Source organism: Coccomyxa subellipsoidea, assembly GCF_000258705.1.
Source record: "Coccomyxa subellipsoidea C-169, whole genome shotgun sequence".
NCBI lineage: Eukaryota > Viridiplantae > Chlorophyta > Trebouxiophyceae > Coccomyxaceae > Coccomyxa > Coccomyxa subellipsoidea.
In genome coordinates, this window is record NW_005178018.1 from 251261 (window position 1) to 279052 (window position 27792).

Sequence of the window (27792 nt, forward strand, 5' to 3'; positions counted from 1 at the left end):
GCACCGGCAAAGATTTGTGTAAAGCCAAACTCATCCGCAGCTGAGGGCTTATTACAGGTCGCCCATTTGATTCTTATGAACGCGACACACGAGTGTCTCTACTCTAGGCCTGCACGATACGCTGCCTTTTGAGCAAGTATTGAGAGGCAATGTGCATGCCTGAAAAGGTGGTCCTCCATCAATTGCCGACCCCTGCTCAAAGTTTGATCTCTTGGAGACAGCAAACCCGCCTATCGTCCAAATTTTAGAGGATCAGGTCCCTGTGTGATCTTGCAAAATCGTGCGGTGACAAATTACTGGTGGCTGAGAAAAGAATTAGCTTTAAGTTTATGTATACTTTGCCTGGCCATTCTCATCCAACGTTTCACATCTCAACACTTCTCGATGCTTTTGTGAGCAAAATATAGCAGATTTAATCCTCTATCACATCTTATTTACTACAATTTGCACTGGCCAGCGCCATACAAATAAGACTGCAAGACGCGCTATAAAGCAGAAGCGATGGCTTCCAAGGAGGGAGAAGCTCTGATGATGCTGGCTGACCATTTCACTACAAGTGGAGCCTACCTCCAGGTGATCCTGCAATAGAAAAGCCTTTGCCTTCCCATAGCTGCGAGCATAGTCTACTTTCGTTCTGGATTGAGAACAGCATGCGTTGAAACACAACACCGCCCAGGACCTTGAATTTTTCAGGAGGTCACAAATATCGGTGCATGAAAACCATTCAATATTACGATTATCTGGGATCCTGTAGGCCCTGAAGTGCCACACAGCGCTCTGCATGGGAGGGAAGGAGGTGCCACTTGTTGAGGCCAGGAGCCGGCTGGCGATGGCCAAGCTCCTGTTGCAACACACTCACAACGCTGGTGACGCAAGGCAACACCTGGAGAGAGCGGTATGTACCTGCCAACAGGACATTCAATTGAATAACACGTGTTCCACCAGCTTGCACATGCTTGTGAGCCTGTCTGAGGGTGCTGCCTTGCACAGCTCATGCTACTGGGGAGAGCGCAGCGGAGTTTTGGCTTACGCTGTGAGATTGCCAGCGAACTTGCCAGGTGCCAGGCAGTCATGGGGGAGGTCCGTCTGCAGAAACAAACCCTTGCAAAAGCCCTCGAGTCTTGCCAGGGCACAGCCACTGCAGCAGATCGGTGAGCACACGCCCCAAGTGCTTGCAGTGCACATATTGAGTGCTGGATTCCAGTGCATACCATCCTTGCGAGAATTATACTTGCAGATTTTCATTGCAAATGACATAATTATCGTGTCCACAAGAGCATGTCAGAAGCGGCAGTGGGCATCACTTCGGCATGCACTGGCAAAACGCAATAAGGGCTGAACGCGGCTGCATGCAGTCGTGGTGGCGCTGTGAGTAATCGGTATGCTTGCTGTATCAGGCAAGAGCAGCGCGCTTGGGAGCTGCACTTTCTGTGCGAGCTGGCGACATGTGCCGCCAAGTCTGGTGATGTGGCAGGGGCCCTCCAGCACATGGAGCGCGCATCCAGCCTCGCCTCTGAGACTGCCGCATCCGACACACAGGCAAGACGCGCCACATCTATACAATGGCAATACGGACCAGTTGTGCTTCACATGCAAAGTGGTGTTTTGACCTACCTTACCCAGTTGTATTGGGTGAGAGGGGATACCGGTGCTTGCAGTATTTTCCACACATACAGAGAGCCCATCAGCCCATAACAGATTAATTGCCTCTTCGTTCATGAGTCAGCTACATATCATCAGTGCATTGAGGTATACTTGTGGGAAACCGTGTCCAGGTGCTGATAGGGCTGCACAGGGCACAGCTGCTGGCCTCTTCTGGCAAGCGGGCCGAGGCGCTGCAGCTTCTGGACGGCTGCGCCGGGCAGCTGGCGGGTAGCCAGGAGGCAACGCCGCGTGCCGGGCACCTGCGCCTGCACTACGCGCTGCTGCGCACACTGTGCCAGCTGGCCGCTGGCGAGACAGGCCTCCTCCAGCAGGCTGATGGTGAGTCAGCACCACATCAACTAGCTATTGCTGACCACATGTACTATGAGAGGACGATTTTCTGGGTGAGTCTTACGTTGACAAGCCGAGAAATGTATTTGGAGATCATGCAAAGGGCCCAAATCCCCAAATTGAATGCCCTTTTCAGGTGCAGAATCCTGTCCTTAAGCTGTGCATGTTATACTCTTACAGCAGGTAATAATAAACTGTGTCCAATTGCGTTGTAATGAGTGGCTCAGCATCATTCATGTGCGTTGATGTCAGGTGACACGATATCAGTCATCGCTGAGCTGGAAGCGTTCATGGAGGACGTCACGCCAGATCAGGTTTGGAGCTACGAGTGGCTGCCGGTTAGGGTGGTCTGTTCGGCGGCGTGCCTTGCCTGCGCATGCGTGCTCCGACCTGGCGGCAAGCTGAAGGATGCCATGCAGTTCCTGGACCGGGGCCAGCGCCTCATTACGGATGAACTGGCTGCACAGCGAGTTGATCTGGAGGTGTGTGATGTTGTTGAGAGTTTGCAATGCTGTATGATGCATGCAAATGGTTTAAATGGGACTCTTGCATGGCTAATATATGTTGTTTGATTTTTGAGTATCTGAGTCCCAATCTCGAGACAGGTAGGTTGTGGCTGTACCCCTCAAACCAACGCGTGTATGCTTTGCGGATAGTTGTAATGGAACTAGTAAGTACTGCTGTAATTTCGATGTAGTAGAAATGAGATGGTTTGGCAGTGCAGCAAATTATACGCATCACATTGTCTTGTGTGCCTCTGCAGGCAGGACAGGCCTCCATAGCATCAGTGGCAAGGGAACCCATCAGCGCAGCGCTGAAGGTGCAATTCCTGCTGGGTGAGTCAGCGGTGCTGACACAGCTTACACAGTCGAACATCGCTGGCGCGCAGAAGCAGATCCTGCAGCTGGTGAAGCTGCTCGGAAGCTTCCCCGGCCTCCTGCAGCCCCTCGTGCCCTGCATGCACATGCTCGCAGGTGCGCCACCACCACCAATACAAAGACTCTTGTCTCTAAGAGACTGTCCCATGATGTGGCCTGATATTTGTCCTACTGTTGCATATGCATTCACCCAAGATAGAGCGACCTTGTTTACGTTAGGGTCCCCATCCACTGTGCCTGTACAGAGTGGTTTGATCTGCCAATGCACCCGCAGGCATCCTTGCAATCATACCGTCAATATTTTTCAAGTCAGAGTTGCGTATGGTAGTGCATATTTGCGATGCTATGCAGGCCATTATGCGCATGCACTGGAGCACTTTCAGGCGGCGGCAGCGCATTTTTCTGCCGCAGCCACCGGCGGAAAGACTGACCGCGCTGGCTGCAGCCGCGACCTGGCAGGGGTGAATGAGGCGCTGGCCGTGCTGTGCGAACGCGGGCCGGGGTGTGTCGCGCGCGCGACAGAGATCCTGAAGCGGCATGCGCTGTACGACAGCATTTCGTCCGGGTTGCCCGCACATGAGAGGTGGGCTTCCTATGTGAGAGAAGCACAGACCTCGTTCCCAAGGAAATGGACTTGACGCATTTCAATCAAACAACATGGATGCAGCCAGTGTTGCCACTGTACTGTGTATGCAATGACAGCACTGTAACTTTTGCCTTGAATATCCAGAAAACATTCTTCAAGCTGTGCTGAGTATAAATGAGCATACATGGTAGATACATTGAAGCTGTTCCCTGACAGTGGAACCATCTTTGGTGGTCTTGTTTCAGGGGAACCCACAGTAGAAGCTTCATGTGATCATGTGCCTGGGTACGCAATGTATGAGTCGAAGGCCACCAACATCTGACTAAATCTACGTTGCTCAAATTGTGCTGTGGGCTGGTGTGCAGGGCAGCGGGGCTGCTGGTGTCGGGTCAGGTGCTGCTGGCCCAGGGGGACGAGCACGGCGGCCGCCTGCGCCTCAGCAAGGCCCTCAAGATGGCCCACAATCGCCTCTCCAACCACTCCCTCGTCTCCCAGGTTCCCTTCCACCTTTCTCTCACCTTTTCATCGTTTGTTTGTTACGACCTCTAATTTGGCTTTCCACACACGTGGTTCCAAGGTACAAAAGAACCACGTGGGACCAAGGTGCAAGAGGTGCACCGTCGAAATTTTCTGCTTACAGTGACAAAGATCCAACACAGCATGCATGGGTGTCTCCAACAGTCTCCAACAGTGGCTCATCGGCCAGGCTCATCTGCATGAAAGCAAGGAAGCACACCGGTGAAAGCAGCACTAGAGAATGATAGCTGAGACAAGTCATGGCTGAAGGAGAACCCTGGAGAAACAAGCGTAGAAGTTCCTGTGGCTTCCCATGCAGGTGCTCAACTCGCTGGCACCGGCGCAGCTGGCCACGTCAGATGCAGTGGGCGCGGAGAGCATGCTCAAGTCCTCCTTCACGCTCGCCAAGAACCTGCACGACCTGTCCTCCCAGGTGGGCAGTTTGCAAATAGCAATGGATGGCTCGCAGAATATGTATCTGTGCAGCATGCACAATATGGGTAGCCTGCCAGTTGCAATGCATCATCTTGCGCCTGCTATTTTTCACTGTTATTGTATGCACATGCTGCGGAGAATCTTATATCTGACCCCATATATATTGACCAGTCTGGACCCACTACGATGGCTGCAACTCGGTGGGATATTGCTGAGTTTATGAGGGTGTTGGCTGCAAGTATTAAACTTATTAGGGAGAGCTGCAGAAGCAATAGTTGGCAACATGGTGGTGCAGGTGCAGTCACTGGCCGAGCTGCAGAAGCTGCATGAAGCTACCGGCGCTGCCGAGGCTGTGGAGGACAGCACGGCCTACCTCATGCGCAAGCAGCAGGACCTGATGCGCACCCAGGAGGCCGCTCTTGCATCGGCGCCTGAGCATGCAGCCATCCTCAATTGGGGCGTGCAGTGCACCTGACAATTTCAATGAACACCGTGTGACTTCTGCCGGACTGATTCGAATCAGTCCGAATTCGGGACGACGTGACCCAGAATGGAACAACTGTTGTGTGAGAATTCAGTGGATCTTTGTATGGAGCGTGTGACGCCCGCTCCCAATGTGCATGCAAAGTGATGAAAGCACAATGTTCTATGTCATGTCCAAGCTGTATCACATCGTCTTGGCACGTGCTGCTGACGTCATTGATACATGATATGCACAATCTGACAGACATTTGAGGTCTTGCGCACAATTTAGATTTTTCTCACTCGAGATGCAATCGCAATTGTCGCAGACAAGCCTTGCCTCGCATTCTCGTTGAACGCTATCAAGCTAAGTAGATCGATGCTGTTCTCAAATTCTTGGACCCACAGAAGATGCAGCTGCCCATGCTCATGGCACAATCAGCAACAGCATTCATTCCATGGCAGACATATGCATCCATCACGGTGAGTGTGCCCTCATTCTCGAATGCAAGGTCAGGACATTCTTCAGCAATCAGCTTGCCACCGAACTCACGGTGGGTTCTCATGCTGCAGCGGGAACGCCCGAAAATATGTGAGAACAGCAAGAGCGGTCAACGATCAGATGCAAGTGAGCATTCAAGAAGTCAGCAGCAGCGTTCCTCTCTCAGGATGGCCATTGTATGTTCTGGCAGCATCCGTTGCTGCTTTTGGCTCTTATACAGCCTTCCAAATTCTGATCTGGGACTACAAGGTATGTTGAGGCACAGAAGATCTCATATCGTGAGTATATCAGCTACGCTGGTCTGGTACACTGTATGCTGCTCAACTTGGCTTGCTGAGGCTTGCCTCATTGCACGTGTGCAGAATAGGCGCACTGATGATCCCAATGAAGAGGACAGGTCTTCTAGCTACTCCATAAAAATTGATAAAACACCCCAAACCGAACAGCCGGGCCCTTCCAAAGCATACGACTGGAAGACCACAACCTACAGAACAAAGCCCAGGTGATGAGGTCCCTGCTGAATTGCGAAGGGATGACAAGCTCATGATGCACTGTGCTGTGTTCACATGCATCATGCATTGCAGGAATGTCCAAATTAAATCACCAAACGACTGTCTGTTCACGGAGTCTTGTCCTGATGTACACTCTTCATGATGCGCAGGGAACGTGAGCAGCCGGCAAATAAGGTGATTGCTGCAGAGGCGGCCCAGAGCATCTTGCAAACTATCCGGTGAGAACCTGCCCTTTCCTGTCATGCCCTCCTGCTTCTAATTACTGAGCTTCGCGGCTATCATTGTCTCGCGTTCACTCATGCTGTTGATATGCCTTCTGAGTCACACAAATGCATGGTCTTGTGCAGATTCTTGCTGGTCCGTGCTTAGTTATGAACTGGGCTCTCGTGCAAAGCCTATAAATACAGCTGGTGGCTCCAGAGTTGCTCTAGGGTCTTGATGAGAAGTCTTCAAAGTTTGAAGACTTCAAACTTTGTTTCTACTGATCTACAGGGATGCCCAGGAGGTGTCAAAGGCAGCAGAGGTGCTACTACTGCTGGGGGACAAGGGGGTGTGCGATGAAAAAACACTCAAAATGCTCCAGGCGCTGACACAGACGCGCGGGGGCGTTCCCTCGGCCGGCGCCCCTGTGCTGAAAAGGGTGGTCGACTCGATGGCGCAGGACCAGGCTGTCGTCCAAATCAGGCGCTGCTTGGACGCCCTTCATGCTCCAGAGTGAGCGCGTTGGTCATCCTGGTGTGTCAGTGCCTGGGCTTGCGCGGGTGTTCTTTTGGAGGGATGTCAGGAGAGACGACAGTATGGGAAGGCTGTGGGGATCAGAGCATGTTGAGAACTGTAGAAATTTATATTGAGCAGATTTTACAGCATTCACTGGGAGCACTTACGTTTGGCATTTCAAAATGGCAGACAATCTGCAGCTCACGCATTTTCAGATACAGGCTTATTAGTCTTAGTAGGAATGTTCAAACGGAAGCAATACACTGCAAGAACATAAAGCTATGGGAACCTGTAAGGACCTAGAACGCATGAAGACGCTGACTTCCTGGAAGTGTAAACAGTGGAAAGCTATCATTGTGTGCAGCAATTCAAGTCAAGCATCTTCAGCACAAGCAAAAGTCAGTCAATAAATATTCACCCCAGAATTCCATCTAAGCAGAGATGGAGACGTCGTCCTGTTTACGAGGCCATTGATCTCAAAGCCTTCAGGCACTTGAAGCTATCACGCATACAACCCACACCGCATTATAGTCTAGACCAGATCTGCCATGCCTAGTCTGATTCCTTGTTTCTGAACACTAAATCCCTCATTCCATGAAATTGATGCCCTGGTCATAATCTGCAGAAGCAAATTTCCACAGGGATCTTCAGACAACAAATACTCTGAACTACATCAGGGGTTTCTCGAAAGAACACACTTTTGCAAGTATCTTTGATAGATCTTTGCCAGCTCAGAAGGGACTATTGATCTGAATATCCTCTGAAGAGAAGTTCTTGCAAGCACTCAGCATACAGTATACACATGACATGTCCATTTTTGCCATTTTTATACAGACTCATCCACTGCGAGTTTACAAGAAAGGGATACCAAGTTCGAAAGCTCAAGAAATGATCACACCAAAAGCAAGCTCAGTTGATACATGAAGGGACATCGTTTGATTTGGACCTGATCATTTCCATCAAATTGCTCCAAGCGCGGTTATGCAGCCATGCAAAAGCCGCAGAGAGTGAAAATGAAATGCATGTCACAAGCGCAAAGGTGTAGGGCCTGTCTGGCGCAAACCAAACTGATGGTGGCAGTATGTACCAGACGCAAAGCAACACCTGCGCCAAACATTTGCCTGCCTGTCAGCAATCTGCAAAACAGATCGTAAGCTTCTGTCGGAGTTCATCCAAGAACAGCACAAGCCAGCATGTTAGTTCTGTTGTGTGAAGCCCACAGGAATTTGGTCATCAAAGACCAGGCAAGCTGTGCCAGAATCATGTGTAGGTACAATAAGTCGCGATGCAGCGGGGCACTTGAATAAAAGAGCGCGGCTTCTTCAAGGGACTCAGCTGATTCAAAGTCTTCTGGGCATCTCTTACCAGGGGGTGTGTCAAGAATATGTCATAGGTGATGCCTGCGAGCCACTGAAACACCGGCAAAGAGAACGCTCTGGCCACCATTGAAGTTTCACCCATCCGCTTGTTTGTTATCAGGGCGAGCGTCAAAGCCGGCAGCACGGGTGACAAGACACCTGCGGTAAGATTTGAAGGAAGCTCAACCCATACCCACTTTACTATTGCAACCTCGTCTTGGGACTGGCAGAATGCTGCAAAAGAAAACATCAGCCTAGTGCAGCACCTTGGATTTGCTAAGGATGCTTCGCATGTTAGTGATGATGGACCAAGCTGCAAGTTGTGCTCTAATGATATCTGGATTTCACACTGACAAGCAAGCTGCAGTGCCAAAGAGCAGCTTCTGCACTTTGCATGGAGAAGTCATCGGAAACTTCTCAATCTACTGGAGCAGCTGTGCACGGGTGCAGGGCTCACCTCTGATGCCAATGAAAGCAAAGGCAAGATTGACCGGGTCGGCCATGATATGATTTGGGTCAACCTGCGGGCCGTTCTTGTTGACAAAGAAGCCAATGAAGTTGCTGAGGATCAGGCAGATCCACAGCGTATGTAGCCGTCGGCTGTGCCTGCATGCACAGGTTTCAGGAGTGGCACAAGGCAATGCCAAGGATAGATATCTATATTGCGGGATATTAGACCCTGATATCTCTCTTGCAGTCACTGCGGTAGCAATAGCCTACTGCTCCGCGTTCGTTGCCCGGTCTTTTGTGTCATACCAGCATTGTCAGTGTCGCTGCACTGATGGCTGTCAGGTACATGGTGTAGCTTTTATAGATCAATGCAGGTGATATTTTGTGATGCGCAGTCTGGTGTTTAATAGGCACCTTGGGATACAGCCAGTGAATTGTACTTGAGAGCTTACCTGGCCATCTTTTGCACCCATGCTGAGTCCAAGACACAGAGAGCCGCCAGGGCTCCGAAGCAGATGGGGGCTACTCTGGTACAGGAGCTGAAGTAATCATGGCGGCCCAGGAAAATGAGTAACTCCAGTGACTCTGCGTCATGCGGGTGGAAGGTTTGTATGGGCATCTTCTTCCACAGCTGGCTTTTATGGACCTGCCAGGCACACAAATGAATTGCTTGCTGCTTGGCTTTTAACACCTTTTCATGCATGCTCTGACAGGGCCTCTGACAGGGCCAGCATTGGGTATTCACGGGTGTCCCTGGTTTTCGGGCTACAAAATGACTTTCTGGTGTCCGGGGGAATCCCCAGAAATCGCCATTTGCCCAACTCTACAGGCCTACAATGGGAGGATGTTCTCGGCGAAATAGAAGCCGGCTATGGAACCAAAGTGGCTGAGGCTTGCACCCCCCGGGATGCCACTCCTCAATTCTACGCTTGTACCATGAATTGAGAGATTCCTCTTGAGGTGAATATCATAATGTGCTTTGACAGACAAGCAGAGGAGGTGCTAGCAGCTGCCACCTGTTGCTGCTCTACAATATCAGTGTATCTGGCAAATTTGGATGTGACTGGCGTGCCTGCCATGCTCGATATGCCAGCACAGCCGCAATCGTAGCCAGCAAACTCCCAGCAACGCGTTTCCTGCATGCAACATGATTGTGTAATTTCCGACATCTCATCTCCTTGCTGCAGTCTGCTCCGTACTGAATAGTATATCTGTTTGCTTCCCTGCAGTTGATTGAGAACACTGCTGCTGCGTCTGCCAAAGAAGAATCTTGCTAAAGCCACACTGAGACTGATGAAACTGGTTGTTGCTCACCTGAAGCCGGGCTTATGAGGCTGAAGCACCAGCAGAAGCAGAGGGAAGAGGGACCAGAACTGCATCTGCAGTGCCAGAGTCCAAGTAGTCATGTAACAGCCGGCCGCATGCAGCTGGTTGTGAATGAAGAATATGTTGTAGATCATGGTGTTCTTGCAGTACCCCGCATCAAATGGCCCCAAGGGCTCAAAGAAGCTCCGCCTGCAGCCAACTAAGTTGTTGGGGCCATATTATTGTTATTGCAGGATAGCAAACGCAAAGCCAAAGGCCGTAGGGCACCCAGGCAGGGCGTCTGCAGCCACGTCTGCCGGGTCTGCAAAAGCCTGCAGCCTGCTATTGTATCACATCTCATCTCATCTCAAACACAACACCTTCATGCGGCTGTAGCGGTCCTTGACCCTTCATCAAGTGACACAGGACATTTCGCTGCAGGTGACTCTCCAGTACAAGTGGCAATCGATCCTACCTCACGTCAGTTGGCAGTGAATCTGAATCACTCAGCACTGAGACGAGAAGGCGGATGACCAGCAGCATTGCAAAGTAAGCTGGAACAATCCGAAGCAGTCTCTTCCGGTAATACCTGCATCCCAGCTTTTCCCCATCATGCATCACGGACGGTTGAATACCTACAGGAGTGAGCCAGGCAAAGAAAATTTGTGTGCAAGGCAAGATCCTCGGAGAACACAACTCAGCACCTGAGGACGGTATGAGAGTAGCTTTGCGTCGCCTCGAGCGCAGGAACCAGTGAAATAGCTGATAAGAACCTACATGGAACATCAAGACACCGAGGTATTAAATCGAGTGCTCTTCTGAGGCATACCGATCATCAGTACGGCATTTAGCCATCGCCCAACTGCAACCTGCTCAACTTTACCCCATGCACCAGTCAAGGTCTCACCCCGTCAAATTTAAGAACGTGTTTAGAGCGGGCTCTGGGTTGAAAAGGACTTTGAACCAGGTCTGGTGTGCCAGCGCTTTATCGATCGTACGCCTGTTATCTGCTGCCAGGCACACATACAAGACCACGTGAAACATTGTCACTCCAAAACAAGCAAGGCACCTAAGGAAAGCTGTTGGATCAAGGAATACAGCATTGCCCGGCTTTGCCGATGGCGTGGCAACAGAAGGGTTCTTGCGATGGCCATTGAGTTGCTGGATCTGACCCATCCTAACAACCCCGAAAGGAACTCACGACACTTCAAGCGAACGGCTACACCGGAGTACACAGTTCTGAAACCACATCCTGCATCTTGCAGATTAAGCGGGGAAGTAGTCGTTGATGCCTTTAGATATGGAGGATGACGTTGCAGGTGCAAGTCAGATGCATCCATATGGCAGGCCAGCGTGGCGTGCCTCTTCCCTATGATCACTCTGCTTTGTGTGGGAGTGGTCATCCTGCATGTGGGGCAGGCGGCGGCACATGAAATGCATGCAAACCTTCACGGGGTATGTGTACTACATGCATGTGCATAGTATGTGCTTAAAAGATGCAAAGGCTTCAACGACCTCATGATCAGAGCAGAAATGATCGTGATTACAGTTGTATTCTTGGACCTCAAGCGTCGGAAGCCAAGGGCGAAGGTCAAGGATTACGTTGCGTATGCCACATGGATGCATGCATGATGGTGCGCACTGCGCACCGTCATGCCGTGCCATGGGATGCACCCATGGGGATGGCCAGTGGGATGCCAGATGCTTCTCAATGCTGTCTGAGCATATGCAAATCAAGTACTAGAAGATTGCTCAATGCATTACAGTCACTGTAATGCTTAGACTTAATGGTAATCTCTTGACACAAAAACCTTTCCTTCGATTTTTGACTGTGACTTAAGGATTTCACTACAAGAGCCAGTGCAGGCAGTCTCACAACAATGCACATGCAATGAGTCACTCAGGCACTGTCCCCACTCTACTCTGTAAAAAGATTTGACATCCCATCTTGCATCCCGAATCTGATCATCAGAGCCAGTGCCATGCCATCCAGCACGTACATGACATACAAACGCTCAAAGACAAAAGCGGCAAAGCAATCGTGTCGCTACTTTGACTAGTTCGATGCCATGCTCTGCTGCGCATGCAGGCACCGCTATTACTAAGTAAAGGTGCAAGCTCGCAATTTCCATTCATTTTGTCTCGTCGGACTTCTGTTCAGCCCAGGCCAGCTGGCACAGCAGACTGACTTTGACATGCCTGCAGCTGAGCTGGACCCTTACTAATCTTTACTAACAGTTGCATGCATGCCTGGTCTCCAGCCACTGGCGGGTAGGGCGACACGCGTTTCTGCACTCCTTAGTAATCATAAAGCCACAGCTGCCACAGCTGCGCTGACTGCTGCCACATAAGCAAGCAGCTGTGAATCAATCTTTCTCATGGGTGGCCAAATTCCCACACCACGTTCCAAGATAATTACTTCAACCATTGCCGATTGGGTCCTGAGGACCCCCAAGATTGGTGTCCCTGCAGAACCATATATTCTGGCTTGCCAGAGGCAAGCCTAGGAGCTGAGCTTGTCGGCCTAAATCCTAAGGCACAACACACCTGAGATACAGTACCTTAGGTCCTAAATCTAAATTCAAATTTGAAAAAATTGACGGCTGTTCCAGGCATTTCGCATACAGACTCCCAGGCTTGCCTCAGGTTGAATAGCAGACTGGTCAGCAGATGCTTGTGAAAAAGCTTCAGAACCTTTATAACATTAACAAAAAAACTGCACGTTAAGAAACGGCTTGTTGATCAAACCAGTGTGCTGCTCTGAAGATCTGACACATGAGCCGGATGCCGACATGATAATTGTTAGAGCACGCAGCCACTGTAAGAAAAGCTGCAGAGAAGCAAAATTGCCCATTTTGAGGGCCTTCAGAGTCTTGAGTTAGGACCACCAGTAAGTGGGGTACCGCTTATGGCTCGGGCCCATATTGTTGGTGAACAGAGCAATCCCGAACAGAATCAGCGACCCGAGCAGCGAGGCCACTGTCAGCACTAGGCCGTGGGTGAAGCGGTCATACATTCGGGGCTCCATCTGTGTCCGGATGCACCAGGCAGCAGGGGTTGTCCCCAAGACATTGCCTGCAGCGATGTCTGGGTTCATAGATTGTAAGGGCTCCACCACAGCTATGATCAGCGCCGCAGCGCCGCCGGGGGCTGCAAGGCATGCACACCATTTGTCAGGGTACCTTCAGCGTTGTCAGTCTGCCCGATCTAGAGGAGCACCAGAGAAGAGTTGGACATCACTGTCATGGCCTGCCCAACTCCAGATCGAGCTGCAAGCATAGGGGCTGAGGGGCTCGAAACAGCAGCAACTTTGCAGATAGGTGAACAGTGGAGACTAGGTATTCTTCAAGCAATGGCCTACATGCGGATCACTCTTGTTCCTTTGGATCAGAGGCAATGAATGGTGCATGCACTGCAATTTTGCGTGCCCCAGCTGTCCCTATCTGATTCTGTGGCTGCTTCATCGTCCATTCTTGTCACAGGCACAGCAAACTTGCCCCACTGTAGACCGATGTATGTCCACGACTCCGGCCAGGCTTTATTGCATGGCTCCAAGCAAAACAGTCCGTGCTCGTGACACTGGGTAAGTGCTACAAAACAGTGAGCAGTGAGAGGGCGCACGATGGAGGGTGGCAGTTATCTGCATGCCCAGAATGGAGAAGGCAGCCGCCAGCGGGGCAGAAACCCAGACGTATTTGCCCAGCATCGTGCGCCAGAATAGTCCGGCCACGCATGAGACCATCATCCCTCCAAAGACATTTCGCGGCTGCGCCACTGGCAGGGAAGGCATTCCTGCACCAGGCATCCCCTTGATCAGCTCATGGCAGCCTTGAATTTCATCAGGTGCTTCCACCTGTCTCCTCGACCAGGCTGCTCCTGACACTAGTGTGGAGGTCCACTATACAGCAGAAGTGAAACAGCTCCGGCTCATTTTGGGAGCTTTTGTCACTGATCAGGCGATTGGCACAGCCGCACAGATCAAGTAGCAGGGATAAAAACGTCAACACAAGCAAAGGGGGAGCAGCACCATACCAAAAAGCAATGTTGCAGAGGCTCCAAAGCAGCCCAGGAGCAGAGGAAGGCTTATATGGCCCATTAAGCTCCCATTTAGACCAGCAATTGCTAGGAGCCCGAGGAAGCTGCCAATGCCCCCAAGCAAGATCTGCACCACAGATATGTATCAGCCTTCAGAAAGTTGCTTCTGATACATTTGTGCTGCCTGAAGTAAACTCAAATGGATTGAAAAGCCCTTAGGCATGATGGCATGAAATCCCGTGTTAAAAATAAAGGTGGGCGGAGATGCCCGAGTCCATTGCATCACTTGATCACTTCAAGCACCTCAGTCAGTAAGGTAAAGAGGAGCCTGAGAAATTGCTTACATCAATGAAAGGCGGAGATGGCGGATGCCTGGACAGGCCTCCCTTCATCTTGCCAAACCATGCCCAAGTTGCGTGTACGATCCGACGTGTGCCCTCTTTTGCAGTCACTGATGGGACACCAGTTTCAACATCCCCGGCATCCGATCGACGTATACTTGGATTTGGATGAAGCTCCGGTCCACCATCTTTAATGCTCATGTGGACAGCCCTGTCGCTAGCCTGCTCGGAGCACACCCGTCGTGAGCATCGGGTCAATCTGAAGTGTACGATCCTGGCATGTAACTCTAGACGAAGGTGCAATTTTCATCCTGGCAAGGCTTCTTCGTCCGAGGTGATCTGATTCTCGCAGGCGGACTGAAAACAGAAGCTCGGGCAAGAACATGACGATCAGAAATCAACGGCGCGGAAATCAACGGCGCGGAAGATAGTGTCGTTTCCGTGCATCCACGGGACAGTACTGCATCTTCAATGTGACGCCAGACTTGGAACAGATCTGTGATATGTGAAACAGCAGATCATATGCCAGGCAAATTTACCTAAGGCATGCAGCCCATCGAGGCTCAGTCAGGCTCGTCGAGAAATCGCTGCAAGTCGCCGTTTCAGGCAGGATGCAAAGCTTTGAGCACCACATTCAATTTTATGCGTTAATCGCTTCTCCAGCTCGCAATCGTCTCTTACGGTACAAGGGTCCCTCTTGAAAGGCTCAGGTACTAATCAGGTATCTGCACGTGCCTGCTTATTATTTCGTGGACGGTGGACAAGCCACGTTCCTTTCTGCATGGAATCTTTCACGAGGGAGCACCTCACGTCTGTCCCAGGCATGTGTATATGTCCAATAGGAGTCCCCAAACACATGCAGACGCGTCCAAGCAGATCATGAAGCGCTCCTGATCAGGAGCATCATCTCAATTGCATGCTTAGTATCAATCCTGATCATGCATCTAATAGCGATACATTTCCACCTTCTCTTTGAGCAACTGCCTACCACGCAACTGCCACAATCCTCTGATAGGGCAAGGCTGTAACCTTGAAGAATAGAATACTGTACTTATAAATGCAAATCTTTTTCTGTGCCAAGTGCGCCAGAACACACTGAGCTACCACAGCATCTGTGTGTTTCCTCACACTTCAAATCATAAACATCCAGAACTACCGTTCAAATGTGCAAGTACACATTCCTGCAGTAAAGTGCAAGGAGGCTGCATGCTTCCAGATTATCTGCATTCTCAAGGCTTCAAGAGAGTCCCATATGGCACATGGTCATGCACGTGGCACACCCACTGGGCATAGGGCATTGCTGAGACTTCAATTTGGAGCTGACTGGGCTCCATTGGACTTCAGCAGAGTAAAGCTCCTAAGGCGGCTCCAAGCACGATTGTGCAGCCATGCTGCAGTAATAGAGAGCCCAACCACGAGGCAGGCCACGAGCGCAAAGGTCTGAGGATCATCTGGTGCGAACCAGAGGGATGGTGGCAGCATGTACCAAACGGCAAAGAACACCTGCACATGATGAAAAAATGCTTGTCAAGATCACGCAACACAGTGAATAGACACTCCTATCATCTGCCCATATCCACAGAAGGCTCACAAGCCACCAAACTTGCAAAGCCTACAGAAGCGAGCTATAACAAGATCATGCAACTCAGCGGAAGAAACTGTCACCAGCTGGCTACATCCACAGAAGACTCAGAAGCCGCCTATAATATGCAAAGCCTGCAGAAGCTGGCTATTAATGTATCAGACAAGGTTAGTCATTCTGCCAGGCATATTGTGTCACATTCTCCTTGTCTGCGGTCCTTGAGTCTCAGGCAGGATGTCAGGAGAAAGGGTGCTCACAAAAGGGTGGAGGAGGTATATGTCGAATGTGATATCCGCGAGCCACTTGAAGACTGGCGCAGAGAAAATTCTGGCCACGACTAGTGTTTGACCGGGTCGCTTGGTGGTCGTCAGCACCAGAGTAAGTGCAGGCAACATGGGAGATAAGACACCTGCAGTACAGCAGAAAGAACTTCAAGACAGCATTCTCAGGGACTTCTGCTAGTCAAAGAGTTAGCAACATGCAGCACAATCAGCTACCCCGTTGATCATGCTGGCACCAATACTAGTAATATTGGTGCCAGCCTTCTGCTTGAACTTTTCCTAACAATGCTTCAGAATCTCACCACTCAGGAGCAAGCTGCAATAGCGACCCCGGAAAGTTCTAAAGGAAAAGACCATTCTTCCAGGAGCAGATTATCTGATGGCTTTTTTATTACATGTTGCAGGGCTCACCCGAGATGACAATGTAAGCGAATGCCATGTTGACGGGGTTGGCCAGCACATGCGCGGGGTCTTTTTCTGGCCCATTTTTATTGACGAAACAGCCGAAGAAGTTGCTGAGAATAAGGGAGACCCACAGCGTGTGCAGCAATCTGCCGTGCCTGCATGCATGCACCACAGAAATGCATCAGCTGCCCGGCACTTACTGATGACTTCTATGAGAAGAAAAAGATTCCTGTTTTTGTTATCGATGGTGTTCCTGCCAGAGGCAAGGTGCAGCTGCAGACAAGCTGCATGTAAAGGCTGTCACATATCCTAGCGCTTGATCCACTCGCCAGATCCATGCAAGACCCAAGTTTAGGAGAATGAGCAACACAAGTGTCAGATAAGAGTGTTCGCATCGTTCTTGGCACTTGCAGAGGATTTGGTGTCACCTTGCAACCTTCTGTGCACAAGATGAGTTCATCACACACAGAGCTGCCAGGGCTCCAAAGCACAGGGGAGCCAGCCTGATGAAGAAGCCAGAATAGACGTGCTCGTCCAAAAAGCCGATCAACTCGAAAGTCTGCATGTCCGGTGGCTGGAAGACTGGCAGGGGCATTCTGGTCCAGAGCTGCGTTTCAAGGAGCTGCATAGCACAGCACCGCTATCAGCAACTGTGCATCACCAAAGGTGAGTCCCCTAAGGACTTTTGTTGGAAGCCAGTAAGGTGATTTAGCATTGAACATTGTTTGGGCGGCCGCACGACATAGCGAGCATCGCTCTTCTGTTATTGACTCACAAGAAGACCTTGATTGTTGACTAATTGATTGTGTGACACAGCGTCACAGAATTGATCAAGTAGTCAAATTAGAGTGGTCCGCATGTAGGCGCTTGCTTGAAGATTTCCTAGTCTCTACTCTGACATGTGTGTATTGCTGTTGTTTCGAGCTCCCCAGCCCAGTCTTTTGCAGCTCAAATTGGATTTGGGCAGGCCACATCTCCTTGGCCCCATTTTCTCAGGGGCTCCTTTAGATTGGGCAGACTAAATATAGTTTCTGCCAGAGGTAAGATGCGTCTGCAGACAGGCTGCAGGCAAAGCCACACAAGTCGCCTGGTAAAAGTCTCAGAGCAAGAGGCTTACCTGCCAAGCCCGGTACGCCAGCACAGCTGCAATTGTAGCCAGCAAGCTCCAAGTCACCCGCTTCCTGGAGACGATTGGCAAATACAGATGACATCCTATCTGGTATCTGCCGAATCCCACTGTTGCTGCTCCTTACACAATAAACTAGAATGGTCCGCACGTTGGCACTTGCTTGAGCAATTCCTAGTCCCTGATCTTCATCTATCTGTGAGTTTGCTCGCCTGGGTTTGCAGCTCGATTTACAATTTGGCAGGCCATAACAAAATCGTCCCACCTCCCAGTGCTCCTCTAAATTGGGCGGATCAATCAGATCATGACAAGGTCTGATGAGTGCACAGCAAAGCAGAAAAGGAAATGGAAGTGCAAGCAAAGTGGTCGGTCACCTGAAGCCAGGCTTTTGAGGTTGCAGGGTCACCAGACCGAGGGGGAAGAGGCACCAGAATTGCATCTGAACCGCCAGGCTCCAGGAGATGTTGTAGCAGCCCGAGCCCGGCAGCCGGTTGTGAATGAAAACGAAATTATGCCAGAGTTTGGCCTTGCACGACGCCGTACTGAATGTCCCAAGGGGCCCAAAGAAGGATTCCCTGCACGCAAAGGTGCAGAAGCTTCTGGAGCTTGAATCTGGAGATCCCAGCGAAATAGGTGTCAAATCTTCAACAACGTGCCTGAGATCGCATTGGCATATTGCCACTTGCAGCAACACCCCGGCAGCTTGTCTGCCGGGCTGGCAGCAGCCATTACCTGAGGTGCTGTGGCAGCGATTCTGCTTCACCAAGCACAGATACCAGAATGCGAACCACTATCAGCATGGTGTAGTAAGCTGGAGCAACCCTCATGAACCTCTTCTTGTAGTACCTGCGCACAAGAAATATCTTCCTCGTGCACCATGCACGACTTGTGAGGCTGGCAGGGAGGAGGACTCATGGTTTGCAAGGCAACTTAAGCAAAAGCAGCGAATAGGGCTGTCTTGAGGGGTGGATTGTCTCAGACCTGAGTACAGTCCGAGTGCAGCTGTGTGTCGCCTCAAGCGCTGGAACAAGCGATACAGCGGAAAGAAACCTGCACTGGCTGTCAAGCTTTTAGTTTCGGCCACCATGGAGCCCTTGTCCAGCCGATTGTCCGTCACATCGATGTACGATCCTCGTGTAGTACCATCGACCCACACTCTTAACGCCCTTGTTCCAGTCATACCCGGTTAGGCACATGAAAATTTGCATGGGTGGCTCCGGATTGAAGACGACTGTGATCCAGGTGTGTTGTGCAAGCGCCGCGTCGATCGCATGCTTGTCGTCTGCTGCAAGTCCGACAAACCAGTACACGTGGAGAACAACGATTCCCAGACAAGCGGCACATCTCAAGAAACAAGTTGGATCCAGGAAAGCGCGATCGTGCAGCCCTGCTGATGGCGTGGTGACAAGAGAACCCTTACGGAAGTTACAAGACTGCTCCTTCAGCCCCATTCTCAAGAAATGTTGAACTCCCACGTCTGAGTGCGAATGAAGAGAAGAGAGATCCAAAGATTCCTTGGAGTGGCATCGTTCGCTGCACAAGTGTGAGGAAAGTCTTCCTTGGACATTTATATCCTGGCGATCACGTTAGCAGATGCCGCTTGGATGGGCACTCTTTCACTCGGCACTGCCGACTCGGCAGTGCCAAGTCGCCAGAGTTATTTTAGCTCTCAATGTGGGAAATCAGAAGCAATTGAAGAGTACTCCATCAAATGATGACAAGCTCTTCTATATAGATTTGACCGCAGGAAAACATGCTGAAAAGTTGCCCCAATGGCCGATGCCAAGGACGATAGAGAAGTGAAACTGCAAGAATCGCTTGCAGACTGCGTTCTTAATTCTTCATGGATGTTCTGCCTCGGGTAAAATCTAGTTGTTGTTTCAATTTGTATATTAGTGAATGAATGCCAAAACTGACCACCTCAAAATCATTGTTTCTGTGTGCAGAGGAGTCGCACTATCAATTCCTTTTGGCATCAAGTATAAGGTAGGAACCTGCAGTCATTTGCTTTGTAAATTTTATAGCACGCATTTACAATCACATCTCTTCAAACGAACAACAGTTCACCTTTCGTGAAAGTTTATTTCTCAGTTTGCTGAGAGTCCTGTGCATTTTCAGAGCTACTTACCGCTCGTATACTTTGGACTGGGTGGCACCGTCCTGGACATGCTCAATGGTGAGGCTAGTAGGGATTTCTCCTCCTCTGCTGTCACAATTGCTGGCGCTGATTTCTGCAAATAATGAAATCGTCCTTTTTGACTGAGTGGATTTCTTGCTGCAGGTTACCTGGAGTGTAATCAACAGCGCAAGGAGCTTGCAGCATACCAGGAGGCTATGCAGAAAGGGCAGCCAGCTGACAGATAGCAGCATATGGCAATTTTGGGCACGCACGAGAATAAGCAAAGGAAAATGGCCATGATATGATGGCTTCAGGAACATGGGTTTGCGGTTGAAAGTAAGGCTGCAAATATCCCATTTGGGCTCAGACCCAGAGCGAAGTACCAGATAGATGGAGTATGGTCAATCACCACTGGACAACTGTTGAATTGGGGACCCAGGACTTCTAAACGATGAATAGTCAGAAGAACATCTATCTTGCAACTAACAAAGAATAGGACAATCAACCCCATCTGAATGGAACCACCCAGTCCTGAGCTCTTGAACATGCAAACATGAGAAGACTAGTCACACTTGGGTCTCAGCTCTTGCAGGTGCTTGAAGTGTTAATATCACCAAATGCATTCAGCAACTCTGCAGTCAGGACAACACATGCGCCACAGCTAATGGCTAAGCTTGACACATCTTGTGCCCTTACCAACCTCCAGCCTCACCGCAACCAATTTCTTCTTGCATCCGGTGCTTCTGTGGAATGCGGTGCATCACACTCAGCAAGGAAGTGCAAGAACCGCAGCAGAAGCACCTCATGAGGTCCCTTAAGTTTTAAGTATACAAGGATGTCCTTGTCTATTCAGCCCAGTTGCCACCACCAGCAATCTGCACCCTGCAGGCCAGAGAAGCACCACCGCCCAACCTGCTAACACCAATGTACCCTGCTGAGAAAGGCCCCTCTGCAGAAGGCACGACCACGACTAGAACACTCATTGCTACCAGCAATGCACCCCGCTGCAGAAAGGCACAGCCGTCCCCAATAGATGTCACAAAGTGACAGGTGTCACTCAAAAGGGGCGCCCGTAGCGACCTCCCCGGAAACCGCCACCGCCGGGGGACCCGCCGCCACCAAATCCCCCGCTTTGACAACCGCCCGCAACGACAGGTGTCACTCAAAATGGACGACCGTAGCGGCCCCCCGGGAAGCCGCCACCGCCGCCGGGGAACCCGCCGCCACCGAATCCCCCGCGCTGCTGCGCAAACATCTGCGCGAGCAGATCGTCCATTGATGCGCCGCCTGTTCCGCCGTGGCCGCAGTCCGTGCACCCCTGCTCTATCTCCTCCTCCGTCCAGCCTGCCAGAAACAATTTGCAACAATCAGTGCATGGGGTACTCAGAATTCAATCAGACCACAGTGTGGTGAGCAACACTGTGTAATGCAGCAACATGCGTCTTGTGGAAGACATCTGTTTGCAAGGCCTGTCATGAGCAAGCAACACTTCAGTGCCAGGAGTTCACACCATGACGACAAGACCCTGCATGAAACAGGTTCACAGGAGAGCCAATGAGATGCTGCATAGGCAAGGTGCAACCACCGCAGCAGTAGCGTCCAAGCAGGCTATCTTGCGCACCCTGGTCGTACTTCTGGCGCTTGGCGGGGTCGGACAGGATTGCGTGCGCGGCGCCAACCTGCTTGAATTTCTTCTCGGCTTCCTCCCTCTCCTCCGCCACCGCCTTGTCCGGGTGGTACCGCAGCGCCGCCCGCTTGTACGCCTGTATTGCAGAGTTTCTTACTCAAGTTTCCTTTTGTTTCAGATCAAATTTGGAAGAAAAAGAAAAAAGTTGATGACTCTTTGGTTGGTAAAAAAGGGTTGAAAAATTAAGTGAGCCCCATCTGACAGCACTCTTTTGCAGCTACTTTGCAACCTTGAACAGCTTGCAGATGAGGTTCTCCGCCAAAAGGGGATCTAAGTTTCTTCAGATGCACAGGGTAAACCTATGCTGCAACCTTTGAGCTCGAGGTACAGGTCATGAATCAGAGGGCCCATTGCAAGCACTTGCAACAGGAGACAAGCTTTGATATTGACTGTAGCACTGTCGCACAGCCAGCTTGCTATCATTCTCATTCTTACACGCTCTCCAGCCATTCAAGGCTACGTGCGCTCCCTGCACCTTTTTTCAAATCTTCCAGAAGTCCCTTTCAACTTGGCAGTAGCGCTTCTGTAGATACCTTCCAAATGTCCCTGATTTTCAAAACGATGTGGTGGCGCAAAACAACTGGCGCACCTTCTTGATGTCTGTCTCGCTGGCGTCCTGGCTGACGTCCAGAAGCTTGTAGTAGTCGATGCGCTTGGACTTCTTCAGCTCCGTCTTGGCGTTGCGCAGCATCGCGCCGATGTCCTGTACCTCCGAGTCCATCTCCTTCACCTATTCACGCACTCACAGCTGCTCAGGAAACGACAGTAACCTGATGCAAGCAGCTCCACTCCTAGCCAGGGCACAGCATTATGTCCCAGTTCAAGCACCTTCATAGCTGCTCAGGACATAGCATGCCAACACATGGAAGCAGCTGCATGCACAGCCAGATGCAGAGGTCTCCCTCGGCATGCTATACCCCCACATTCAACCATCGGCGATACAGGAAAGAGAAACTCCCCCCCTGCGTTTGCAATTGTCAACGGTCCGCACACTATCAAGTGGTATTCTTGTCGTGCTGCATGACTAGCAGCACCTTCCCAAGACTCCATGCTGCCAAGATCCAAATAACACAGGCCCCCTTTTCAGGGAAGGCATAGTTGAGCAGCATGCACTTTAATCGCATGCAACAGGGTGAAGCCTGGTGGACCGACGGACAGTGCACCTTCTCATAATCGCGCACGGCTGCCTCCCAGTCCTTCAGCGCCTCGTTGGCAGCGGCTCTGCGCAGGTAGCCCTTTACGAATTTCTCGTCGCACTTCACCGCCGACTCCGCGTCCGCAAGCGCGTCCTCGTACCGGCGCATCTTTGCGCATGTCGCCGACCTGTTCAGGCAACGTGCTGACTCGTCATGACTGAGCTTGCAAGTATTACAGAGCATCTTTCACACATGTCATGACCTGTCCAGGTACCGGGCTTTGACATCATGACTCATTATGCAGGCGTTGCCAAGCAAAGGGGAATTGATGCGGCAGCCACAATCACAACAGACTTTCAGCTTCTGTTGCTGAGCCCCCTGGAGGCGTGACTTCAGTCTATCCAAGGCAAGCAACCTGGACAAACTTTCCAGGACTGGTGATCGACTCAGTTTGCTTGATGCTGCACGCACGCTGATGCAATAAAGAGCGTGACATCATGCAGGCTTGATACGCGCAACACCAAAACCCTCTTTCCTTCAAACGAGCAGGTTGCGTTCTTTCGGCCATGAAGCCGCTAGCGCACCGGTTGCTGTAGCACTGCGCGAAGAAGGCATAGTTGCCGGTGCCGGCCGCGTATCGTGCCAGAGCGTCGCTGTAGTGGCGGTGAGCGTCGCCCCATCGCCGTTCCTTGAAGGCTGCGTTGCCCTGCTCCTTGGCCGACACCAGCGCGCGTACCCGCTTGAGGCCCCTCGCGCACGCCGTCGAATCCGGGTCGCGCCGCAGCGCCTGTTCATGGATCAAATGAACGACAATTAATGATTTGTTATGGCAGACGAGTCGAAATACAGTTCCGGCCCCAGGGCTTGTCAGGCCAAAAGAAAGTCGGCAAATGAGGAACTGGGATTGCAGATGCAGTTGAATATGGGACATGCCTGAGCGCCTGCTCAGTGAAAGGGAACAATGGCGGCCATAAGTTCGGCTTGGCAGGAAGCTTCCAGGATCAATCGTGTAAAGAGCCTAATGCACATGTGGAGTGCTTGCTGGCTGCTTTCCTGTTTGTCCTGGTAATTTGGCTCCAGAGGCCTCTGACACCTTGTGGTATGTTGCTCTCAGATGCCGGAACATGGAACTGCACAGAGCGCCCGCAGAATGACTGGCTTGGCCCGAATGATGCCCTTGATGCTCTCACACATGCTTGTATTGACGCTTGCGCAACAACACGCCCATGCACTTAGTTTGGTGGAAAAGCTGCGCACCTCCTCATAGATCTTTGCTGCGCGGTCCATATTGCCGGACCCATAAAGTGCCTCGGCCCGCACTAGCAGGATCTCTGCAGCCGCGGGATCGCCCTCCACTGTCAATGACCGCGTCTCCCCCAGCGCCTCCGCGTACTTCCCCTGCCCCATCAGCGCCTGCTCATGCGCACAACGCCAAATCAGGCTCGTAACCTTTTACCAATCAGCCTCTTGACTTTCTCAGGCATGTCCAACAACTTACAGTCCAAAGCGCGGCAGAGTCCATGGCCAGGAAAGCCACAGCATGTCATGCGGGCTTGCAGGAGCCACTTGAAGCATACAAAATTGCACATTCCTCCAAACACTGCCAAGCTGTCCAAAAAGTGCCTCCGAGGTGCAAATACAACAGCACCAAGAAGCCATAGATTGCACGTGGAGGGACTATCAGAGTAAGGGTGACACTTCACCAAATGCCTAGCTTACTGTTCACCAAGTTTAGCATGACACGCGCACTAGATCAGCGCACTGCTAAAAGAGCTGGACCACACCTTGCAGCGCAGCAGCTGTGCCGGCTCAAGTTGCGCGGGGGCGACGGTGCGAGCGGCCAGGTCAGCATACCACTGCGCCTGGCGCGCGTCCCCGTCCAACGCGGCGTTCCCGTCTGCAATGTGCTTGCGCACAGCCGCCACCGTGGCCAGCTCTGTCTGCGCTGCCGAGCCGGCCGCCTCCAGCTCCGCAGCCCGCCGATAGTGAGCCTCCGCCTGTGTACAGAAACAAATGTCCTATTGATGAAATGGCGGACAAAGGGAACAACCAATAGTGTGGCTGGCTTTGCCATATGGTGCCAAGCATCCAAGCATCGCTGCGGATCAAGCATGTAGCCAAGCTCGGCTGTAGCTGTGTGTGCGTCTCGAGTATATAATTCCCTGCTGATTGAAGAAAAGCAAGCTGCAATGCAAGAGGCAGCACCAGAGGAATGCGAATTTTCAGAACATTGCCTTAACCCTTGGAAATTAAGCACCTTGTTGCAACATGCAGGGACTGAAGCGAGCGCGCACCTCGTCAAAGCGGCCCATGCTGAGGCAGGCCTTGCCGGCGCGCATGTGCGCGCGAACAGAGGTCGGGTCGAGCGCGGCTGCCTGCGACGCAAAAGCAGCCGCCTCCTTGCAGCGCCCGAGCATCAACAACGCCGCCGCGCAGTTTGCCGGGTTGGCCGCCACGTTCGGCGCCATTACCGCGGCCTCCTTGTACGCCGCCAGGGCACTCTGCATATAAACTCACATGTCAAGACAGCATTGCAGAGGACGATATAGTCCTTCAGAAACATGACCGGCCCAGACCTAAGCATCCAAGCAGGCAACAATGGCGCAGTCAGAACTAGTCACTCAGCAAACACGGAGGATCACGTGCCTTCTCATGGGCTTGCAGACGGCATAGGGAGCTTCATCCACTGTCTTACACAGGACAGCTGGAGCAATGTGCCATCAGCGAATAGTTGCAGCTGGAAACATTTCTGCTGGGAAAATTTCAACGCGAGACTGGGGTTGCTGTCAAATACTAACCTGCCAGTTGCCCGCTTGATAGAACTTGGTGCCCTTTGCTCTTTGCTCCGCTGAAGGGTCCTCCTCAGAAGTCAATGCCTGCGGCGGGGTAGCATCTGCCTTGGGGGGCTCAGTGTCTGTCTCCATCGGCTCCTCCTGTTTCTGCTCCTTTGGAGGCTCCTGTTGGTGCCAGAGCAGTACATCTCTTGGGCTTGAACCACATGCATCAGAGAAGAACAACAACATTCACAGCCACAATTGGGTGCTGCAGACCTATTGCAGCTCCTTGAAGTCTCCCATAACGGAGACCACCTATGGCACAAATGTGCTAATACTGCCGCTATAATCATACCAAATAAGGGAGATCTGGCTTAATGGGTTCATGGACCCTTAAAAAAGGGGTGTCGCGCAGCATGAATGCCATGGTGTGGGGTATGTAGGGAGCTGACCTCCTGGAGGGGCGGTGCGCGCGCGACAAAGGGCTGACTGCTGTCTGAGCTGGCTCCCGACTGTGACCGGCTGAGCATGGGCGAGCCGTTGGCCGACCCCTCAGCCGTCGCCGCCTTGCGCGCCTTGGCACGAGCCCGCTTCAGTGCCTGCTTGCTCTTGCCCTCCACGCCGTTCGTGGTGCCTTCGCACAGCAGGAAAAGCCAGTCAGCACATCAGAGATGAGACGTGCATGCACCAGGGATGAGCTGCATTAAGAAGGTCTGCTACTCTAATATGTCAGCTCTGAGGCCCGAGCAGGGGTTGCCAGAAAGCCCAGCATACAGTGATAGGGATGTCCATGCAGCAACATGTCTACACTGGGACTTCCACAGGACTTTCAGCTTGAAGATGTGCCAAAAAAGGCACAAAAACTGGGCTGCAGATCAGCAAGAGCCCTTGGTGGATCTTATGCAATAAACAAGTGCCTTTTGCAAATGTTGCGGGACGGGGATACATGGCGTTTACCATTTTGGGCATGTCCGTTCGTTTGCGGTGGATGCTCTCCATTCATCCGGGCCCTGGCAGCTGCAATACAGTCCTGCACTTCTTTGCACAGCTGTTTTTGCGGCGCCGCACCTGCACAGGATGAATATGGAGTCTTCAGATGCCAAAGCAATATAGTGCTATCTTAATATTGTCAAAATATGTCACTATTGTCTTCTTATATAGGTGCTATGCTCTTGCCGCATACCATGATTGGCAGCAATTTGCAGGTTCGGTAAATAAGCTCACCATTCAAGTTGCCGCTTGGGAATGTTTGTGACGCCACAACTTTGTCCAGCTGTGCTTGCAGCTCGCCATTACTGCATGAGACATACGCTGTCAGCCAATAGCCTTTTCTGCACTCGTGCCGTTCTTTGTCCTAACAGGTGAAGGGATGCCTGGTTCATTGGAACGGCACCACAAAGACTTCGGGCCGCAGCCTCTCGCAAATGTGCTTACCTCGGATCCAACTGGAGGGCGCATGTGAAAGCTTGCCGGGCTTCATCCTTCATATCAACGGCATCTAATGCAGTACCCAGACGCCACCACCCTGTGTCACAGGAGAAATAGGTAAGGACGTGGTTGTTCACCACAGGCAGGGTACTTGATAGAATGCAGCAACCACGGCTCAGCTTCATCCGCATGCTCACCTTTGACATATCTGCAGTCACTCGACAGCGCTGACATGCCGTCCTTGAGGCACCGATACAAGTTTCCTGCAGACGAAGGGATTCCTTTATGTGATCTGGTCCTGCTTGCAAGCATGCACATGGCAGACAATGCACCTCGATCAGCATATGACCTAGGAAAAGTCAACATCGTCGATCGAGCTATTTGAGGTCGGGCATGCGGACCCCATGAGCGTCATTTGTTGGGACAACAAACTCCACAGCACTCCTACCTTCTCGCTGGTAAGCGAGAGCGCGATTTGCGAAGAGCTTCGCGCGATCTGTCGCTGATGAGCTGTTGCATGCATTGACTGCATCGCTGTAGAAGCCTATGGCGTCAGAGTAATGTCCAGTTCTGAAGGCTTGATCCGCTTTTTCCTTGTGCGCCAACCACACTTTGGGAGGCAACGTCTCCACAGTAGACATGTTGCCTGATCTCTGCTCCAGCAACTGCAAGTAAATATTCTGCTTGCTGGATCAGATTGAACTGCATTCATCAAGCTGCCTCAAAACGAGGTTGGCAGGGCGCGCTGTAGCGGTTTGAAGACCCTTGACAGCCAGCAGGGTTTCAGCCCTACAAGGGAATCGAGAAATTGTGTTCATTTCACTCTTTGCGACTTGTGCAAGACATTTTACTTCAAAATCCTGCGTCAATATAAAGCGTCGGCGCACATACAAAGGTTCTTGTACCGGCTGCGTTGTCTCGTATCACGTTAATCAGTGGCAAGGCGTTTCAAGAGCTACAGATCTTGCAAAACTCAGTAGCTCTTTCCGAAAGTCATCGGGAAGCCATTGCCTTAAATAAATTACTCTAAGCAATGGATTTATTTCAGCAGTACGAAAGTGGTTTTCTGCGAGTGATGAGCGTCCTGAAAAGGCGTGAAAGGTCTTCCGGAACACTTGATGAAAAGTTCAGAGAAGCTGAAGAGTTGGTGAGGAAACGTACA

General features: G+C 51.4%; 3 protein-coding genes across 3 annotated transcripts; 1 reads left to right on the forward strand and 2 right to left on the reverse strand.

Annotated features, from left to right (window-relative positions):
- Positions 1-501: 501 nt before the first annotated feature.
- COCSUDRAFT_45500 (hypothetical protein) lies at positions 502-6604 on the forward strand (the record flags this gene model as incomplete). The annotated part of the gene is made up of 11 exons (XM_005642725.1): positions 502-573; positions 1776-1983; positions 2248-2477; positions 2759-2969; positions 3225-3456; positions 3825-3954; positions 4295-4408; positions 4706-4870; positions 5737-5876; positions 6036-6104; positions 6379-6604. The coding sequence occupies 11 exons, from the start codon at positions 502-504 to the stop codon at positions 6602-6604; spliced, it is 1797 nt and encodes a 598-aa protein (XP_005642782.1).
- Positions 6605-7512: 908 nt separating this feature from the next.
- On the reverse strand, positions 7513-9817 carry COCSUDRAFT_45501 (hypothetical protein; the record flags this gene model as incomplete). The annotated part of the gene is made up of 6 exons (XM_005642726.1): positions 7513-7707; positions 7969-8120; positions 8419-8567; positions 8864-9057; positions 9428-9547; positions 9755-9817. 6 exons carry the CDS (start codon positions 9815-9817, stop codon positions 7513-7515), a joined length of 873 nt encoding a protein of 290 aa, XP_005642783.1.
- A 2777-nt stretch (positions 9818-12594) lies between these two features.
- On the reverse strand, positions 12595-27271 carry COCSUDRAFT_60436 (hypothetical protein; the record flags this gene model as incomplete). The annotated part of the gene is made up of 20 exons (XM_005642727.1): positions 12595-12866; positions 13338-13508; positions 16367-16515; positions 16828-16982; positions 17478-17541; positions 17861-18061; positions 18219-18332; positions 18669-18771; positions 20782-20949; positions 21227-21368; positions 21882-22022; positions 22456-22615; positions 23013-23215; positions 23686-23841; positions 24213-24425; positions 24723-24929; positions 25227-25385; positions 25655-25836; positions 26828-26893; positions 27079-27271. The coding sequence occupies 20 exons, from the start codon at positions 27269-27271 to the stop codon at positions 12595-12597; spliced, it is 3219 nt and encodes a 1072-aa protein (XP_005642784.1).
- Between the last annotated feature and the right edge of the window lie 521 nt (positions 27272-27792).